Genomic DNA, 22325 nt, shown 5'->3' on the forward strand with positions numbered 1-22325 from the left:
TATAATCTGATGACTAAAAAAGGAAAAAATTAGCTGACAAAATTAAATTTAAATAGTGAAAAAGAGAGGAAAGTGTCTCAGGCTCTGGAGTCTGGAAATGTGCAGCATCAGCGTGTGTGTGGACGTGAGTCAGCCCGTCTAAACTCACTCACTCCCATAATGAGGTCCCCAGTTTAGGGACAGTAAACGCACGCCGCAACTGAGCGCTTTCCAAAACTCAGAGAAATGTTTTCTTAGCAGCTGAGGAAACAGAAGTCTCCATGTGTTTCGGGTTAAAGGCACATTTCCGCGTTGAGAGGTATAATTGCTAAGCGTGGCGCACTCTTGAGCGGCGTGGTGAGGCGAACCCCCCGAAAGCCGCAAACGGTGAATGATAAGTGGCTCGCCAGCTCCAACATGTGTTTCTCATCAAGCGTCCCGGACCTGAAAACAATTTCCCAATTTCCCCCGTGGCCCGAGACAACAGAGGGCCTTGTGCCGACTCGCAGGGAAAATTTAAGATCAACGCTATAGCTATAAAGCAGAGTTTATGATTTGTTTAATGGCTGTTTTGATGTGAATTATACTTTTTACACACTGCCGCTGTCCAACAAGGCACTCGTAGCAAATGAAGTTTAATCCAATCTGTGATTTTGGAGATGACAAATGGAAAGAGAAAACATCCCTTGTTGCTTTATGCTCATTGTTTGAAAGCGGGGCCTGCAGCCTGGCTGACAGAAAGCCTTCAGATATCAGACCAGCATGGGGTCAAATCAGATCAGTCGCTCACACATGCTGATTTGGGCCGCCGCTGCTTTCCGCGCCGCTCAGAGAGACACTGTGTGTCTCACAACTTGGAAAAAAAAGCACACGATGAGCCGTGAGTCGTCAGTTTTTGATGAACCTCGTCCCGGGAAGAGATTCATATTTTTCTCTCTCGTTTGTGCCGAAGCAGATGTGTCCGCATATGTTTTCCTGCGATATCCAGATGCTACAGTGAAACACCCATGTGCTTAACAAGCTGTGGACATAAAACATTGTCTAAGATTGTCTCTTCCAAGGCACTTTTTTTTTTAAAGCCCGGAGATCATAAAGCGATTTATGAGCGGTGTTATAAAAAGCAAGCAACATTTCATCCCATGCACATAAGTTTTTTAGACCAATCACTCACACCGATTCACCTAAACACTTCCAATTCTGAGTAGATTATGAACACGGCCTATAAAAATCAAGGCGACAATATGGTTAAAGATTATGGTCCCATGATGAGATGCACCATACTTTTTTGCAGCTTGTGTTCTGATGATATACAGTATAATAAGGCTGTCCGTCTTAGCTAGTTATGACTCGGGGCAGCGCGAGAGCTTTTTAGTACACAGAGGCCTCGAGAAAGCCTTTCTCTCTCCTCATCAATCTGGAGATTTTTAACCTGCAACTTTACGTTTACGGAGCTCTTCTGCAATTTCAGAGTTACTGCCTGTCTCGCTTTCCTCAAAAAACATTAATCATACATAACAGACCTTGAAGGTGCAGTCCATAACTTTCATGTTCTAACTACAGTAAAGATGCACTTCTCGCCAGCTTTGTAAAGTTGTTAGTTTGCCATCAAGATAATAATAACGCAAACGTGTAATTTAGTGAAATGATTAAGTTAGAGAGTGTTTTCAAACAAACAGGTGTGACTTGACACACCAGATTAACACAGTCGGTGTTAATTTCAGTATTGAAACCTATGACCAAATATGTTCGGCAACAACCTTTTTTTCCCATGACTGAGACGAGATGATGACGAGACGTCACTGACGTCATTTAACACTATCAAACACCTTACACATTCTCTTCCTTTCTCTCGGTCTCAAACACACAACGCACACTGCATAGGCGGCGCTCAGTCCGTCTCTGTGTCCTCAGTCCTGACGGTTGTGCTGCTATAATGCATAAAGTTGCTGTTTGCGAGTCAGGTTGGGTTTGGTTGATAAACACATATTTTTGCATGTTGGGCGGTTGCGGATTGGCTCTTGTAACGGGCCGGGTGGGTGCGACTGACCCGTGCGTCACTAATGAGCTCAGTCAGGGAGGACTCGAAGTAGCAGAGCTACATACTTAATCATTCAAACTGTGTTTTTCATCAGATGATGATAAGATAAAATCTTATGTGAAGTAAATTTGACTAAAATTACAAAATTATTGTTTTTTATCTAGACCAGATTGACTGAAAAGTTCAATATAATCTGATGAAAAAAGGACATTTTAATAAATTAAAAAATAGCTGACAAAATTAAGAGAGAAGTAGAATGACTTTTTGTCAGGTAAAACTGGATTAAAACGTCTTGAGTTGTCGTTGACTAAAACTAGACAAACTATGAAGGATAAAAATGACTGAAATCAAACTTAGTGTAAAGACACTTTTATTGTGAAAGGTCAGAACAGAAGGATCTGGTCTGCTCTGCATTTATCAAGATTGAAAGGAGTAATAAAGTTCGCCGTCCTGGTTCAGACTACGGAGCCTCCGTGGTGTGGTTTCATAAATATAGACGCAAATCAAACTGTTCCGCACAACTTGATTGGTTGATGCCTTTATTCGCGGTGCGAAAGGGTCGTGTCTAGAAGGTAACCCGTGAGTTGGGAAGCCCTTGCGAGACGGTTAAGGTTAGGCACTGATCTTGAATAGTTATGGTTGGGAAATCCAGTCTTTTTTTTTCAGATCAGATTTCCCAGGTTACCGTCTAGACGCAACGATGCGAAAGCTCAGAAAATCAACCCTGTTACAAAAAAAAATGATGCCACTTTTTCGCATAATAGTCGCGTTCTGTGTGAAAGTACTCATGTCAAAAACAACAGCACAAAAAAGCGCTGCTGGTGTATAACGGCCTTACGATTAAATCTACAAATGTGCCAGTTTCTGCTGAAACTAAATTACAATAAAGACAACTAAAATCTGGAGGAGGATGAATGAATGATAAATAGGTCAGACTCTCGGAGGTTTAACTGAAATGACTGATATTCTAGCAGTTTGTGGTGGTTAGTGAAGGGCGCTGAGATATAGTAGCTACCTTTGCTGCAGACAGTTCCTGAGAGAGCTCCTGGATTCTCTGCTGCTGCTGGATCAGGAGCTCCTGGACGGAGACCAAGGTCTGCTGCAGCTGGCTGACTGTGGAAACAAGACGGTGCATTTAGCAAACTTAAAAAAAAAGAAAAGAAAAGGAAGTTAAGATTGTGTGATAATGTTGTTTTGGTGCCACAGAAGTGAACATTTTTTTCTTTCAAGCGTCGATGACAGAAGTGATGAGACTCAACTTGTGTCACTGATCAAAGCTGCCCTCTAAGAATTGTAATCAAAGCTAATACCCGGTAACTTTAGTCGCAGCTTTCTGGTCCGAGGGTGGGAAAGGGGGGGGGGGCACATACATAGGATGGAGATATTAATCTCTAGTGCCTGAACTTAAATCAAATAACAGTCTCTAACCTTCCATTATCCACCCAGACACTGCCTTCTAATGCATCTTAAATCCTCAAACGATCAACAAAGGAAAAAACAAGGCTCTCATTTGGGAGGAGGCTGCCAGACAAAATGTCCCCCCTAATCCTAATAAATATTGTTCTTTTTCCATTGACTTTGAAGATTGAATTAGTTCAAGTGTTGGTGTTGGACGAGGGTGTATGATTTCAAATAACACCGGGCACAGTTTGTTGCCCCCTGCTTCCAGTCACGCGTGTATTACCAAACAATGCATTAAGTTTCCCCGAGCTGATTATATTACAGAAAACCAATAAACATTCATATAAATCATGGGCGTGTAAAGTGTTAAATCAAGCCTAATAGGATTAACATCAACAGATATTGTGGCGGTCCGCCTGCTGAGGTTGTCAGGCCAATGGTTAAAAGCCTGAGCCTGCAGCCGGCTGGACGGGATGTAAAGAATAACCCGGGCCGGGACAAAAGACGCAGCAGCGGCTTGCTTGGGGATGCTGTGTTTCTATTATGAAAAACCAACACAGACAAAATATTTGATCTTTCAAAGAAGCTAATATCTTGCACTGACACCTGTGTTTAAATGGGTGGAGTTGTATCAATATAGGTGGGGTGCTGGAGTGTTTGATCTCTCCATGCTTGCAGAATCCTATGGAACACCAGTTGGAGCAGGAAAAAAAATCATTGTGCAAACAAATTTGAGTTTGTTAGTCGGTTTGCGCGACCGGCCTTGCTGAAGACTGTAATAAAACTAAATTACCGCGGCCATCCCTGCTTAAAAAAGGTGTTTGAACGGGGTGTGCGCGCTAAACCGAGAGCCGCCCTATTAGTCTCTGATTCCACCTCGCCACAAAACAGCTTATCCAGATGTGTGTGTGTGTCAGTCTGCCAGCCTGCACCGCTGTGCCTCCTGAATTACCACTGGCACCGCTTTTTTTCAGCCACTTTTTCAGCCAAACCTTTTCATGTCTCTCCCACAAAAGTTGACTCCTTTGTACAGTTCAGACAAAAAAAAAAATGCACAACTTCTTATCCCCCCAGTTATCACAGATATGAAGCCAAGAATAATGAAGTCAATGACTTTGGCCGGGCATGAATCAGAAGGCTGCGATGTGTGTGTGTGTGTGTGTGTGTGTGAGAGAGAAAATCAGAGACAAGATGATGTGTGAGGCTCGCAGCTGCTGCGAGGACGGGTGCACATTGTGTATTCAGTAAATTATTCAGTAAATACCTCGATATAATGTACACTACATATGTCCGGGCCTGTCTCTGTCTTTAATGGCCAGCTGGTCACCAATATGGCTCCCACCGACAAAGAGTGGCCAAACAGCCCGCACAATTCCATTACAGCCTGGCCGCGCTGAAGTACTTCCAAGATCCATTCATTAATTGTCTGTGTGAAGTTGTAGGCAAATCATAATGGGAGTCAAGGCCCCTACTCTCGAGCTGGGGCTGGCGAGAGAGACTAATGTGGTCCCCATTCAAAAGGATACATCACCTCATTGCGCCCGGCACTAGAGAAATACATGAACTTTAACAAAAGGGGGTTCAAGCAATTGGCAGCGGGCGAGGCAGCCGGTCGCTATTACTCAGTGCAGCGAGGAGCGAGGGAGTGAGAGGGAGAGGGAGACAAAAGGGAAAGCAGAGGGAGAAAACTCTCAGTGTAATTGCAACCCCTCTCCCCAACTGTTAACTACAACAGTCATTAACTACAATAGCAGCTTGGCTACTGCAGTCATAGCAAATTAGTTCCCCACACCGGCTGAAGAAAAGACCCATGTTTTTTTCCCCCCTCACTGGAGTCTCACCTATTCTGCCGCAAAGCACAGGAGGACTCTCGCTGTGAAATCCTGTCTATACGCCGACAAACAAAACACAACAGGGTTGTGTATGAAGCTGGCAAATCTCCAGAAAGTGATAAGTAGATCTAAGAATGGGCAGTGAAGCCAGAGGAAATGTGTTTGCATAGTTGGGGAGAAAATGACCATAAAAGAGCAGATATTTGTTAATCAGATTGAGGGTGGCGCACACCTCGCACGCGATCTCACACAACCGCTGCCCTCCACCTACCAGAAAACAATAGCATGGGTGTGACTGGATGCAACGATAACAGCCGTGTGTACGCCGTGTTGGTCCGTGACAAGAGCTGTAAACTCTGAACACTTAATTTGTTTTAATTTGGAGATGAAGGAGAAATCAAACAAAGGATGCTTGTGTTGAAACTGACATGGTATTTATGAAGTTAAAAATACAGCCTGTGGCTGGAAAACATTTGTTTGGCTCCTCTTTGTCTTTCCTGTAAACACGAGCATGATGGCCATTCATACAGGTTTTCCTGGAAATTGTTGCACTCTTTAGTAGAAGCCCCATGATACGAGTATTGCAATAAGATATATTGCGATTTATTACCTTTTTTCAAATGCAAATTATGCAGTTTGTCAACATGTGTTTGATCTAATAAGATGCAGTTTTCAGGTTGGTACCAATGGATTCATTAGGTTTTCTAGTTTCATATGATATACCAGTATCTTCACTCTAGCTTTAAGACTGAACCTCTGAAAGACAGCAAAGAATGTATATTGATAAGAAGTGAAATTGTTTGTTACATTGCAACGTCAGCGCCCAGCAGCAGAGCTACGCCTCCGCCATTTTGGACTGAAAGCGACTGCCGGACGCCAGTAAAACGTCCGTCTGCAAAGTACCTTGTTTGATATCTCATACAGACAGGTGCACATAGCTCGTGTACACTTGAATGTGACTTTATTAAATTTAAAAGGAACTTCATTTGATTGAAATACACATTTTGATTTAACCTTTCATATTTAAAACTAAAAAGTTGACCCAAATTATGCCATCAAAGCCGTAAAATTCCATAAAAGTTACTCAAAACTCAGCTTTAAAAGGACTGTATGTACATTTTTACACGTGGAAGGCTGGTTGTTTGTTGGAGTTAGCGGACTCCATTTCTAACCGAACGTTAGCTACCGTTGCACACTGTTAGCCCTGTAAGAGGAGCTGAAATTAAAGGCTCTCGTGAGCGTGCATGGCGTCAAAGCCGTTGAATCTTACAGAGAAAAAAATGAAAAATGTCCCCAATTCTTCACAATAAAATTAGTCTACAGGCTGATAGAGGAAACCCAGAAAGTTGCGGAAGGTCTCATTTTCTTAGGTTAAGTTACAACCTGTTCAAACATTGGCAATAAAAAGGATTAAAACACGTTTATATGTGTAAAAACTTACATACAGTCCCTTTAATGTTAGATTTAAAGTAGGTTCTTTTATTTAACTTGTCGTGTAAACCGTCTTTGAGTATCCTGAAAAGCACTTTATGAATACAGTGTATTATTATAATCATTACATTTCTTTTAGAAACTGTAGTATTCACTTCTCAAAAGGGAATTGGTACCTTTCAGGTGAAAACACACTCCAGTTCAACAGCACTGCTAACGAGAGCAAACTTTTCCAGAGTGCCTCTCTCATTTACGCCTCCCTGGATTTTTAATTATACTGACGAAGAGCACGGAAAGCATCTCTCTCTCTCTCTCTCTCTCTCTCCATGTCTGACAGCCAGGTTGAGATTCCTCACCTGTCCAACATGGGAGCCGCACCTGTCACCGTGCACTTAATCACACTAGGGCCAGTGCTGAGCCCAGACGCCACACAGTGCCATGCCGCACGCACATCCTGCACACACACACACACACCAGCGCATAGAAAATTAAAATGAACTTTCTCGCAACCTACGGGGGAAGAGGGTGGATGTTGATGACGGCGGTGGAGGTTTGGATGGGGGTGAGGTTGGTGCAGGGGGGGGAGACGGATGGAAGGGGGGGGGGGGGGGGGGGGAGTGAGAGAGAGGATGGGCGGGGGTGGGGGGGGAGAAAAGTTGTCATTTCCCAACTCCTCATTAATATTCCGAGGTTAAGAGCTTTTCAGCGAAACGTAATTAATTGAGCCCGAGCCTGACAGTAAACAAGCAATTTCAAATTAAAGCGAAATGACAGCGGCGTCATTTGTTAAAAACGTGCGGGGCCCCCCGATTTTGGCGACAGATAAATGAGGGAAAATGTTAAGGAGGGAGAAAGTGATGAAGATATTAATCTTCACCTGTCTGTGTCAGCGTGCCACTCATTGCCGCAATGTTGCTCTCCATCCTCTGCAGATGCTTCTTGTCCTCTCGGCTGCCCATAATGAGGGGAAGGATGTATTTCTGCAATTAAAAGCATGGCACAACATTACACTTCTCTCTGCTGAGAAGGGGGCAGGAGATGAGGAAAAAGACAGGGCCACCTAGACTTGGCAGTAGAGGGTCAGATGCATTGTTTTATTGGACTAGAGCCTCATTGTCTAAACGGCCTGATTAGGAGCATGCAGCGTGTTGAAACCATTAGTCGATTAGAAAAATTAACAAACATTTATTATAAACAATTGGTTGTTTAAGTTATTTATAGAGCATAAAATGTCAAATAGCTGCTTGTTCTAGATTTGCTGCCATATGGAGTGCTGCAGGGATGACGTATTTCTGTAGGCCAACCAGGAAGTTAGCATCGCCCTGGTTCCCTCGACAAAGAGCCAATGGGATTGTTCCATTGGGTTTTGGATTATTGCAGAAAATAAACTCTGTGGCAAACACACGTTTATGATACTTAGACGTTTTGTCCTGCAAGATAATCTCCACAAATGAACACCACTTTTATGATTTTTGAGGCGTGAATGCAGGCGTTAGTATTCTCATTTAACCACTTGTTAGCAACTGCTTTTTTTAAGACACGTAAAGGGTTAAAAATTCACGAGTGAGATATTTACTGACGTATTTTATGTCGTATAACAAAACTTTAAAATCTCTTAAACTTGTGTTCAACCACAGACCTTATTTCAAGCATCTAACTGAAAACCCATTGACTTCCATTGACTCATTCCTGTAGCACTCTATTTCATACCATTGAAAATGAAATATCTTTGGGATTTAGACTCTTGAATTTGAAGATGCAACCTTAGGCTCTGAGAAATGTTCACCATTTATCTATAGACAAACACTTGATCCGTAAATCAGGGACTAATCTATAATGAAAGTAACTGTTAGTTAGTTGCAGCCTTAAAAATGAATGAAACCCAAAGAGGAACAGTGAAAATAAGTCAGGCCTTCAGGGAAAAGACATGGTGGTGAGCACTGAAAATAGTCTTACAAAACCCCAAAAACAATGTCATGTTGTTTATCGTCTCTCCGCCGCTGAATAAACAGAACTCCACCAAAATGATATGTATGTGTGACAGCCAAATGAGGACGTTTGTTATCCAGTGTGAGTGTTAACCAGATGAGCAGCTTGTGAGCGTCTCACTGAATCCTTTACATATGTGCTCACGAGAGCCCCACTGAACTGCGTTTCTTTATTCAGTTTTAAGGCTGAGTAAGGATGACCTAATCCCTCGCAGCCCTCCGCCGCCCCGAGCCGGGTTTTCTCTCCAACTCAGGTGGCAAGCGGCCACACCAGCGCAAGTAATAAACACTTTTTAGAGAAAAAGATTAAATGAGTGTCAACACGTAGTAATTAATAAGTGGGTTGCTGGGAGTGTGGTGTTTACAAGGTGCGCCATAACATAAATAAAGTGTGGGCAGAAGCCTGGACATATGGTGCGACTGGCGCTACGCTCCAGCGACATGACAGCAACCTGTGCCGTCCCGCCAGGGAATCCCACCACCTCCCAGGCGGCCGGTGGCTGGCAAACCCTGCTGCATGTGGGGAAACAGTACAGTACAGTGTGTGTGTTTGTCAGTGAAAGACCGCGGGGACAGGAGACTGTGCATGTGCAGCCTTATGAAAAAGGAGGATGAAATAATAGGACATCACAGGATCTATAGAGAAGCCAATATGTCCGACAGGGTCAGGTAGGCATATGCAAGTACACGATACGCGCTCCCTTTCCTTCTCTCTCTCTGCACACAGAGAGGAGAACAGGCTGTCATCGAGGCCGAGAGCTACTGCTGGAGCTCCTGTCCTGCTCTAAAACGAGAGTAATGGCTTCCACATGCCACTCAGACTACTACTAACAACCACTATGGGATTAATGTCACCGGGGACAAGGGGGCCTCATGAGCTCATGTTCAAGGGCTGCTAAGCCCGATAAAAACCAGGGTGATTATTTTTAGACGGTGGGACGTCAAAAAAAAAAATGGTTGTGTGCTGTGTTAGCAACTATATTTTTTAAAAGGAAAAAAATATATATATGAGAGGAGGAGGAGGGAAGTTAAAAAAGAAGGGGTTCAAATGAGATCATGCTTTGACGTAAAGCAGGGTAGCTTTAATAACAAGACCAGAGTGATGTTACATACTGCAGAGGCGCCTTCAATTCTAGCACCATAATTCATCATAAATGATGTACTCTGCTAGGCCCACCAATTTTAATGTAATATCAGGGAGAGGCAGGACTGACAGATCTGAGGATGCAAAGGATAATTTGTAAAACAAATTTTAGAAAGATTAACTGTGAAAACAAAGTCGGTGAGGAGGGAACGCGGTGGAAAACAGCAGCGGGAGGAGAAGCAGAGCGTGACTTACTTTGTAAAGCTGATGGAAGCCGAAGGCGATGCCCACCATGACGATGGTGAGGGCGCCGTAGTCTCTCCATCTGTAGCCCGCCGGACCTGGAGAGGAGGAGGTATCACTTTATGTCAAGTTGAAGTCTTAGCTCTAAAGTATAAATCATATGTACCACATTTTGATTTTGATTTTTAATGTTGCATAACCATTGTGTGCTTTCATACTTTGGATGCAGATTTAATGCATTAAGGCAATCGATTGGAGGTTGTAGCAGACTCAGTTTTAAAGCTAGAGTGAAGATACTGTTATCATATGAAACGCGAAAACCTAATGAATCCATTGGTACCAACCATGTCATACTAGCTTGTCGCAACAGAGCCTAAATAACGCTCCAAACTTGTGCTAAATTTTGGCGAGGAAAAACTGGCATGCCCATTTTCAAAGGGGTCCCTTGACCTCTGACCTCAAGATACTGGAATATAAATGGGTTCTATGGGTACCCACGAGTCTCCCCTTTACAGACATGCCCACTTTATGATAATCACATGCAGTTTGGGGCAAGTCATAGTCAAGTCAGCACACTGACACACTGACAGCTGTTGTTGCCTGTTGGGCTGCAGTTTGCCATGTTATGATTTGAGCATATTGTTTTATGCTAAATGCAGTACCTGTGAGGGTTTATGGACAATATCTGTCATTGTTTCGTGTTGTTAATTGATTTACAATAATAAATATATACATACATTTGCATAAAGCAGCATATTTACCCACTCCCATGTTGATAAGAGCAACAATCATACGATTAATCGCGATTACATTTTTGAATCGATTGACAGCCCTAATTCAGACTGATACAAAAAGTCTGCATTACCTCAATGTAACTAATAGTTGTTTTAATTATGTAAATGTGCTTTGTGGTAGATTAGACAACACAAGTAAGTTGTAAGAGACCCCCTAATTGATTTTCAGACTGTAAAAAAGTGAATGGAAGCCAATGGATGCCTGAAACGATAGAAAAAAATCATCTAGTAAAAAACCTAGCAGAACGGTGTGGTCCTCTAAGATAAAGAAATTGTCCACTGTTTTAGAAATATACTTGTACGCTTAAAGGTAGGGTGGGTGATCTTGAGAAACTAGCAAAAGCACACTAGACCAGTCTTTTCTAGTGTAAGTAGCGAGCAGCACTAGCTCCAAAAGTCCCTAAATCTAGAGAGAAAGTCCGTCGCTTCAGGCCTCCCTCCGATGCTGCTCTCCCACAATTATAATTAAGAACATAAACATGTCACAATGAACGTGAACAACAAACACGGCTGTTGTTAGCTGTCAAGCTAGCAGCTTGTGGAAGACTCCAGTGACGAGCGATGAGTGCACGGGCAAAGAGCACGCAGGTAGATAGACGGGTAGTCCGTCCAGAATTTCATTCTGGCGCCCGACCCCGCGGGGCCGGGATCCCACCTCAGCCGGCACGCGCCGGCCTCTCATTGCGCCACAGGGTTTTGCTTGCACCCTCTGACTCACGCGTGCGTTAGATTCCTTGGTCGTTGTTTCAAGACAGGTCGGGTGCGTTGCAGACATCGCTGCAGACCCCTGGCGCCTTGTACGAGGGCCGAGCCCTGCCCTGGGGGCACGACGCCGTTTGGGCGCACCAAGGACAGTCCGCCCCGGTGACACTTTGGCCACGGCCCCGGGAACCACCTTGGCCCCGAGCCGTTCCAAGCCGACCTAGAGCCAGTCGCGGCGCACCGTCTCGTATGCGGGACTCCCCAGCCTGCCGTGTGTCGCTCACACCCTCCAGCTGGCTGTTAACGAGGGTCCAGAGAAGTACTCATATCGGTACTCGGTACTTGTACTCGGTCTGAAAAAAGTGGTATCGGTGCATCCCTAGATTTATTAATTGCTGTGATGTAATGAAAATTTCAACTGATATAACACATAAATGTGTCTTTAAAATCTTTACCAAGCCTTTCAATGAGCACAAAGCAACACAATTTATCTTTTTGTGAGGTTACAAGAATTCCATCTATTCATCCGTCTGTTTACGCAAAACGTCTGAACTGTAAAGGTTAAAGCCTGCAGAGCAAACAAGCCTTCTCTATCCTGCTCTTCCAGAAAGGACACCATTGTCTTCCACTTATTTTTGGGGTTGGGCCTAATGCAGTTGTTTGCATATAAAGCTTTAACTCTTTCAGACCGGATGCATCATGTGCGCGTGTACAGAAAACAGAAAGGTAAGTGTGTGTGTGTGCGTGTGTGTGTTTAGAAGTTGACTGCCTTGCTGAGTGACAGATAATGTGAAAGTGTGTCATTGTGCAAGCTGTCATCTGGGTAGGCCAACTGTCTGTCAAAGTGGAAATTCCCCACATAAGAGAGGCATTCAACTGAAAATGTCACTAAACAACAAACAGGTCTGGAGGAAATATACTGTGTGAGTTTGTCTTCTTTTTTTTTTATTTACTCTGGTGGAGCCCAAATGAATATGAAATTATTAGCGGCTAGGCCACTAAAGCACGCCGCTGATATTCTATTACAGGTCTGATTTCACCTAATGGGTTATGTGGTACATGTTTACTGGCTTGAAAGTAACCAGATTGATCTGGTGCCTTACCACTTGTGTGATTTGACATGCAAATAAAAACGAGGGACCCGCTGTCATATCGGACTATACGCCACATCTTCAAGGTGAACGCTATTTTATTCTCCTTACTCAAGGGCGCGTTTCATTGCTGCTGCAGCATTCGGGGATGAACCCGTAACCTTTCCTATCGAAGATTTTTGAGTCATTCTCCCAGCATCCATATGGTAACCACATAAATTTGGGTCTTCATCAACATTATGGCCGCGATAGACTGTCACCTATCCCAGAATACCGTGCTTCTGAAAGGCCTGGGAGTCCTTGGGAGAGGTGGTTGACCCTGAACAAGCCTCGCTTGCATCACGGGGGATGCAGGGGTCTTCACTTGCTCTTTTTCCCCTCCCGTTAGGACCTTTCATTCTCTCTCCTTTTTTTCCTCCCCTCTACCACTTCCACTCTGCCATCTTCCTTTTTTTATTTGGTCACTTAAGCTGTGGAACTGTGGTATCCATCCCCCGTTTTTCCAATCTCCTCTCAAATTTATTGGGTTCAGTGGAGGCCTTCCTGTCCTTCTACCGCGTGGAAATAGAGATCAGAGTATCCATTACTTCGACAGAGATGGATGCGGGTCCCCGCGCACCGTCCCCATAACAAGGACATCAAAGGGAGGTAGCCCCCTCTTTTCAGCATGACCCCCCATACAAGACTCCCCGCTCTCACCTCATTATGCAGCTCCCTTATAGCCGTTTTGATATAAAACCCCCCACTATGGACGGAGAGCCGCGAGTCTCCCTAACTACATGGCCATCCCATCAACATCACTTTCATTACAAAACATGAGATGCCAGGGGAGTCAAGGACAGTGTGGTAATAAATGAGGGTGGAATACATCTGGAATCATTGTCATATGGGTTAAGCATTACGCGGACTTCATTCTGCATTGGTAAATCAGCGGACAGCACTCATAACCTCCTGAGGTAATAAAGATACAGGTCGCGGTGTGGGGTCTTGCCAGCGTGGAACCCCTTGAAACTGAACGGCGAGTCTTCACGAGCTCGTGCAATGTCATATCCCTCTATCTGAATTCACAATGTTGTGTGGCAACACTTGTAAAGTATTTGGTGAGCTGCTGATAATCCTGGTTTAAAATTAATAAAAACAAGACCTCTAACAGCAAGTTTTAAATTAGACTTCTTTTTTTTTTTTTTCAGGTGCACATAAATATTAATATTATGTGTATGCAGCAGGTATCAAAGGAGAGAAAAAGGATGTGTGCACTCACTATGTGGTGCAAGAGCCAGCTGCGTTGCATGGAGTGGATATGGAGCCCCCACGGGGCTCAGAGGCAGGACTTCTTCTGTGCTGCCAGAGCGCTGGATGGCCAACTCTACCTCCACATCCGTCAGCCCTGGAATCGAGACACACACACACACACCTTTAAAAGACATTCGGGGGAGGGTGGGGGGGGGCGGCGACTGCGTGTTAATGGGGAAACACCAAATGGCTCCTTGGCTATCATAATGTATGCTTAAATACTTCCCAAGCTGCCCACAAATCTTTTAAGTACAATTTAGAGAAAGTATGACAAATCTTCATTCAATTTTTTACCTTCCCCTCTCTTCTAAAAAAATACATTTTCATTTCATAATTCAGAAACTCCGCTGAGAGTTTCTTGCTTCGGGGACATCCATCAAAGGGGAGATAGCGCGGAAAGGTTCACACAATGAAATCTGAAACTCTGCTAGCCTATTAACTGCCACCAAAGGCAAAGAAAATAAGAGTCTGTCCACTTCTCCAGTTATATTTCCCATGTGGAGATTTCATACACCCCAGACAGAGAAAATGCATTATTTTAATTTCTTCATTGTAATGTAAATGTATTACATAATTTTGCAAATGCCAATATAATTTAATCTTCAGATCTTTTTAATGATTTTAGTGATGATTAAATTGCAAAGGGCTCCCTGATGGAGAATCTGAAGGCAGGAGAGGAAAAAAAAAATAAAAAATCTAATATGAACATCTCCTTTTGTGGCAAGAAAGGATTTTATTTCAGGCGCCATATGCTGCCATTGCTGTGGGTCTCATCTTTTAATGAGCGACTCGGTCTAAACAAAGGAGAATAATTACAACTTTTGATGAACTACATTAAAAAAAAACAATTTATAGTAAAACAATTAGGAGAAAACTGAATCCAGAGAACCAGAACTGGTAAGAACAGTAGGCACTGATGAGCATGCTTTATCTCTTTAAGTCTGTATCATTACGTCTCTCACTAACATCTTACCATTACTTCCTTAAACCATTTCCCTTGTTTATTGACAGAAAATCCCCTTCTGTAAGAGAGCCTTTTACTTCAACTATTCCCTCGGGTTTTAGAGAATTTACACAAGCTTCCTCCATCCTTTGAGATGAAATCGAGCAATTGGAAAAGGTTCAGTTGCAGTGTTTCAAGGCTCTACGGCTCGACGTTTTCATTAACAGTAAGTGCACACAGAGAGAGCCACATCCTGATATCTCTGGTACTGACCTCCGGAGTGGTCTTCACAAGAGAAGCACACAGTAGAAAATATTAATACGGCATAGTATCGCGATATTTTGCGTGGCGATATAGTAGTATCAATCTTTTATTACATAAACTATTAACCTCTTAACAATCCCACGGACGCTACTCTGTCTTTCAGAGGTTGTAGCGGGTTCAGTCTTAAAGCCAGAGTGAAGATACTGGTACTATATGAAACTAGAAAACTTAAGGAATCCATTGGTACCAACCATATTTGGTAGGGAAGAACGCTTAATAACGCTCCTTATGCTAAATTTTGGCGAGGAAAAACTGGCATGGCCATTTTCAAAGGGGTCACTTGACCTCTGACCTCAAGATATGTGAACTTAGGCCATAAGACAGCTAAACTCTATATATACTTTACATACTGTTACACCTCTGTGTAAATATATATACATACTGTATATATATATGCACATATCTATTACTTTTCTATACATACTACATTCCTGTCTACACCTCTGTGTACATATATTACTCCTCATCATGCATATACTGTACATACTACATCCTGTTTACATTTAGTTCATCTGAAATACCGTCTTCAACTAAATTACATCACTATTTTACATTTACTTATGTTTTATATTTATTTTAACTGCATTACTTTATGCCTTAGATTATCATTTTTCTTTTACGTGCGTGATTTCCCCTTTTATATACAGTATATATACATATTTTATGAGCATTGTTGAAGGAAAGACCAAAGATTTTCATCGCCAATGACTGCTTTGCTGGAATCGACAAAATGACAAATAAAGAACCTTTGAAAACTAACAGAGTGAAAACTTTTAGATAAAACATATGTTGACAAAATGCATAATTTGCAGTTGAAAAAAGGTAAGAAATCACAATATATCTTATTGCAGTAAGATTGTATCGTGACATTTGTATCGTGATAATATCGTATCGTGGGGCCTCCGGTGATTTCCGCCCCGAACACACAGTAACACCCATGTGGAGTATAAATAATATAAATAAAAATGTCTTAAAAACATCTTTTAATCAAATGATTCCTCCCATTTGAATAATGTGAATAGCAGGTTGAAACTTGATCAGAAAGTCCCACTTCAACCTATCTCTGTATCAGCAGCCCAAAAAGCATAAAGAAATCCTTTGATAATCTACCACACACTCTTTATGCCAAGAGGAGGTCCCTCCCGTCACCTATTTAAATGCTCCGAGGACTTCAAATGGCCATGAAAATTGTTGAATAATTGAAGGCAAATATTGGCCGGCCTGTAGTCTACAGCAGGTCCTGAGTGCCAGGAAGTGGTGAGCGCCATGTGCTGAGTTTGTGCAGTCAGACTGCACTGTCAAATAAGCAATAATGTGTCCCTGGACTCCTGATTCATCTGACCACAGCAGACTACATGGTGGCAGACTATTGAGTGAGACATGCAAAGATCTCAGTTTCAACTGAATGAGAAGAAAAACATGCTCCAGGTTTTCACCTTGAAATGTAAAGTCTTTTTTTTTTTTTTTTCTAATCCACATTTATGCTGCTATTGAGCTTAATGTATGTACATCTTAATGGCTGCTCACATCTTTGATGCTGTTTATGCAGCAAATGAAAAGGTTTTTGTTTTTTTGTACCTTGCATCAAAATAGAATACATGGAAATTCCTGAAGCTGTTTACTAGTCAAATTACAGCTTGTTAAGTTGTGTTGTACGCTCTGATCTGTTTATTGTTGAGGTGTGGAAGACAACAGCAAAAAATGAAAGAGCTCTTAGATCCAAAAGAAAAAGGGAACAAGGTGAAAGTGAGTTTTACATATAAAAGGAAAAGGACAAAAAAGGGATTGTGAAATTTATTACGGGTTCCAAAACCTGTGGAATGACCCCCGGACCTCCATTTCAGATCGACCTGTGGGGGAGATGACTTTTTTTTGAAGACATAAATTACACCTAATGACGACACCATAAAAAAAGAACAATAATGGAAAGCTATTCTGTATTTCATTATACTGTATTATTTGGTGCACCTGATACACGCAGTGCCTGTTTATGAGTCACCGTATTAGCAGATGCTCAGCCAAAGCATTTGCTTTGACCTTGCCATTCTCATTGGGGCATGAAATTACGGTGCTGGCACCTCGATATTACAGCTATAAATACTGTAAACTGCATATCTGGGCTACGTTTTCTATTGTCTTTCAACATAAACCTGATCGGTATTTATTTAAAGGAAAACCCATTGCTCGTCAGGTTATTTACAGCTCTATTTTCACTGGCTCGTACTCTGGGTGTTTTTTAAAGGGCAAAGAGGCAGCAAGGCTCTTACATTAAATCCATTTCTCCAATTCTGGCACTTCTGGACTTTATGGGTCAACACCTCGGCCGGACAGCCAATTATAAAAATTGCTTACTAAAATATTTTGGGTGGTAAAAGGTGAACGACTTTTTTTTTTTTTTTTTTCACTGTCGTCCCAAAGCTTGAATTATGAAGTTGCCCTTGAGTGAAAATTACTTACATTTTGAATATCTAGAAAAAAAAAACAGGGCATGGCAGGGGTCATAAATAGATGGAGGTCAATGGGTTATTAAGAACTTCTCACGCCGCGCTGGCGAGCGAGATTCTACATGTCATTTGGATCGGTACAACTGCTTGAAAATAGCCATGTCCCTAAATAATGACCACTCTCATAGAGTATTCATTTATGTATTAAAAAAAGGGGACTCTGCTCTCATTTCCCTGCTTTATCGCCTTGTACTGATGACAAAGTAGGCAAGGCCTCGGCTAGGTGGCGCCGTGGAGTAATTTATAACCACATCAATCCCTTTACCTTCTACGCAGGCCTTGGTCATTGTCATTTTTGTCCGAGAGGTGAGTCGCATAACCCCACTTACAAACAGCATCCTATTAATATCTGGGATGATGAACCTTACCCCTTACCTTCAAACCAGGTATGGTAATAGACCCAACAGCCTACCTGTGTTCCCCGTGACCCTCGATCACTGGCCCTCTACTCAGGGTGAAATCTATTAGCATTATTTATTCAACTCAATAACAATTGGGACGGCATAAAAAGGAAATAAGTCAAGCCATCATTTATGTCTCGCTGACAGAGAATGTACTGCGCCTGTAATGCATTTAATATTGTATGTACCTGTAATGCAACAGTGTGTGGACTCGCTGTACTTTCCCCACACACAGACCGCAATCGGTTAGCGTCTGAGTGATGTCGGTTTAGAGGCCACGGTCAAAGTGACACGTTGAAAGCTGGAAAATGTTGTTGACTTTGTCCTGAGAATTAGATTTTTTAATTTTTTTTTTGGTAATTATGTGTGTAACTGCTAATTGTCTGGGCTTAATGATAGTGCCAAAATGGGGCCCCCCCAAACGCTCTTTTAGTTGTTACATCTGTTAATTGTAGAGGACATAAGATGGCACAATTCACAAGATGAGACCGGAGCACATTATATTTCACTCAAACACAATAAAATTTACTCGATCTTGGCAAGGGACAAGTAAAGCAAAATTGCTTCAAGATGGCTGCAAGACAGTTTAAATGCAACTCATTTCCCCGACTCCTCCGCTAAAGAAAGAAAGAAAAAAAACATCTGGGTTTAAATCTTCCTTTATATTATATCTAAGTGACAAAGTTTCAATATTTCAGCCAGTGTCTTCAACAAGGACTCAAGAAGGGCAGCTAGACATATTGGGACTGCATAATTGCCAATTCATATCCCGAAATTGACAGTTGAAGGAAAACAGAAAATTATATTTTTCAATGAATATTGAAATAAACCACACTATTAGGATCTCTTTGGGAAAAAAAAAAAAGGAGATGTAACTAGAGAGGCATCCTTCAGTGCAGATTAGGGCACAAATGTGCAGGGAAATAATATGCAGGAGCTGGGATTATTGTGTAAAGATTCTGCAACATGCAATCAAAGTGGGCCCTATTTTCCCCTTCATCAGCTGTCCAGCGTAAGTACCGGCAGCAAGAGGAATCCAATTTAAAATCCACTCTACCGGGAGATGGTATTGTTTCATTTTATGTGTGCTTTGACATTTCTGGCTGTTAATATAGAGTAAAATCCAGAAGTATTTACATAAATATGACATTAAACTGTATTAGAAATTAAGACTGACACATTTGCTGTGGTGACGGCGGGAGGAGGAGGATGATTGAGTTTCTAGGTCAAAGGGTTGAGAGGACAATACATGCTGGGTACACAAACATTGGGGAACTGGGAGTACTGGTCTGCTGCTATGTCTACGCAAAAGTCTAATATGGCTCAAGTGAGACAGAAAAGGAAGCAACTAATCGGCAATCATCGTGACAGATCACGTTCTAGTACTATCTTTTATCAACATGTGAACACTTGTGGAGGAAAAGTGGTCATTTCAAAATGTGACTCTTGTCAACATAGAAACTTTAAAAGGTACTATATGTAACAATTTACATGCATTAATTCCTTTGTATTGCCAAAGTGTGAACAGATTGTAATGTAACTTAAACACTGAGACTTTCTCGGGTGCCTATAACAGCCTGTGGACTGATTTCTATTAGCTGATGAAGTCATTTGCAAATGGCGAGCTATTTGGTATCATGGAGACTGGACATTACAGATAGTAACAGTGATATGGGATTGTAATGTAACGTCCCTGTTTTGGCCCAGGATGCCCAGGATGATCGCTTACGTCTACGGAGTGCGAGCACGTACACAAGCAACAGGATGCCGACTGCAGTTCACTTTACGCCCACCGGTGTCATTAATAAAAAGGAATTTCTGAAAGTTACATATAGTACCTTTAAATTTGACTCATGATTTATACTCCTTTCAACTTAGATTAGTTGTTGACGAAATAACAATCACAGTTAGATAATTACTAAATTAGGGGTCGGGGAAAAAAATAAATACAGCATAGTATCGTGATATTTTGGATGGCAATACTGTATCGATACACGGACGTCAAGTATTGATCTTTTATTATATAATTTACCTCTTAACAATCCGGCTGCTATTCTGTCTTTCTGAAGTTATAGTGGTCTCAGTTTTAAAGAGTGAAGATATTGGTATCATATGAAACTAGGAAACCTATGGAATCCATTGGTACCATCCATGTCACGCTAGCTTGTTGGGTAGAACGCTAAATAATGCTCCAAATTTACGTAAAAATGTCAAATTGGTCAACCGAATCAAACTCTTCGGGCCCTGTTCCAGCTCCGCTCTAACCAGCTTTGTTTGAGGGCGTGCCGAAATAGCCGTTATGCAAATGTGTTACTTGGTGACATCACCACGTTACGAAAGAAAAAGGTAGGACTTCGAGAAAGGCGTTTCAGGCAGTTCAGGAGCAGCGTTTCTGTGGGCGAGGAGTAACTTCCTTTGGTGTGGGCTTTGTAACTTTGCAGATTTTTTACATGCACAAAAAACTACATAACAAAAAGGCACAAAAGCATAATAGGTGCTCTTTAATTTTGGAGAGGAAAACTGGATGGGCCATTTTCAAAGGGGTCCATTGACCTCTTGACCTCAAAATATGTGAATGAAAACTCCTCTGACATGAACAGAGTGAAAACTGTATCATCAGATAAAACAGATGTTGACAAACTGCATCATTTTCAGTTGAAAAAAGGTAATATATCGCAATATATCTTATCGCAATAAAAGCATGTCGTAATAAATTATATATATTAATTAATTATATGGTATCGTTGGGCCTCTGGTGATTCCAACCCCTAACGGAAAGGTTGAAGGTGGAACTTACCAGGAGCCTTTTCCTGACATAATTTCCTGCAACATAAACATTTACAAACACTTCTCTCACGTTGAAATTAGTGTGCAGAAACACTTTCCTGAAACAACTCAGGGAAGCTCAAGTATGAATGTACAGGACTTCCAGGTTCACTGTTGTGTGACTATACCATGCAAGTCAAGAGTTATCCTATGAATACTGCATATATGAGTGCTACTCAAACATACTTTGTGCTTAGTGTTTCATTGCTCTATTGTCTCTCATTCTTTACCCTCCCTCTCCCTCGTTCTCTCTCTCCCTGAGATCAATGCCCTTATGCAAATCGAGGGTTCCTGTTTAGATCTACAGTGGAACGGACTTTCCAAAATAAATCTGCATTAAAGCGTCATACATATTTCATGGACTTAAAGTGCAGTAAGAGCAAACCATTTTGGATAGCGGAGCTCCGTGGAGTTTTACAACAAAGTAAGAAGAAAAAATGTGGCGCTGTATGACATCATTTGGTATTGATGAGTCCTTATTACATTTGAGATATCCAGCAGTAGATTATGAACATGCCTTAGTTGTCAATAACGAGACGCAAAAGACAAAAAGAAATTTTCAAAAGATATCAAGAGTCATTAGAGCCACATGAGATGTGTGTAGTAGCAGCCGGCAACCATGGATTTGGTTTCAGGTTACCTTCCCCTGTCATGGAGCTTTTAGGCTCACTTTTCACTGTTTGGCTTCTCTAATGCTGGAGGCAAAGTCCCCCAGCACTGCAGAGGTACAGTCCCCCAAGTACTGAACTGTTTTGTGAAGAGCCGAAATAAAAAATACTCACCACAAAGAGCTTATCTGAGGTAAAGCCACGTACTCTCCCCCCTGCACATATTGCAACTGTTAGAAACACGCGGCACAACCCTGCACATTTCCACCGCCGCTTTATATTGAACCGACTTAAATTAGTTCAGAGTAATAAAGCTTTTTTGCGAGTTTTATTGCACAAACAATGTGTCAGAAATAATCTCAATGGATTGCAAAGAAAAACTGAAGAGCCAGCAAACATTTCCACCGTCCCTGCTTAGAAAAACCCTCCCTGTGTCACGCCTCAAATTTACGATAACAGTTAAATTAAGTAAAAGGGTTAAAATGCTGGAAGGCAATATTGATAATTCCATTGAAAATGCAGAGGGAGTTTGTCAATATTAATTTTCCTGAACCCAAAGGAGCATCCCAACTGGTGTGTCATTTATTCACAGGGCCTGAATCATGCACTCTGAAGCTAAATCGACCCCTGTCAGACCCCCCAGGGCAAAGAGCTACAGCCGCAACCTTTGACCCTTATAGACTAATCTTACCAACAAAAAAAAAAGGACAGTGTGTGCATCCAGGGCCAACCACATTTTTGTAAACAAACACATATGGATTATAATGTTAATACAATATTCTGACAAATATACATTGCGTTTTTCAAGGCTTCATGCACTGCCTTCAACATAAATCACAAATG

General features: G+C 42.0%; 1 protein-coding gene across 2 annotated transcripts in view; it reads right to left on the reverse strand.

Moving 5' to 3' along the window:
• Positions 1 to 22325, reverse strand: part of pex14 (peroxisomal biogenesis factor 14) — a 62509-nt gene that overhangs the window by 14960 nt on the left and 25224 nt on the right. For both annotated transcript variants that reach the window (XM_074645120.1, XM_074645122.1), the window contains exons 5-8: positions 13845 to 13970; positions 10009 to 10094; positions 7559 to 7661; positions 3033 to 3130 (exon numbers count right to left, since the gene is read on the reverse strand). In XM_074645120.1, coding sequence (XP_074501221.1) covers positions 3033 to 3130; positions 7559 to 7661; positions 10009 to 10094; positions 13845 to 13970 — 413 coding nt within the window. The remainder of the gene's footprint in view (positions 1 to 3032; positions 3131 to 7558; positions 7662 to 10008; positions 10095 to 13844; positions 13971 to 22325) is intronic.

This window comes from Sebastes fasciatus, chromosome 8 (genome assembly GCF_043250625.1).
Source record: "Sebastes fasciatus isolate fSebFas1 chromosome 8, fSebFas1.pri, whole genome shotgun sequence".
In the NCBI taxonomy this organism is placed as follows: domain Eukaryota; kingdom Metazoa; phylum Chordata; class Actinopteri; order Perciformes; family Sebastidae; genus Sebastes; species Sebastes fasciatus.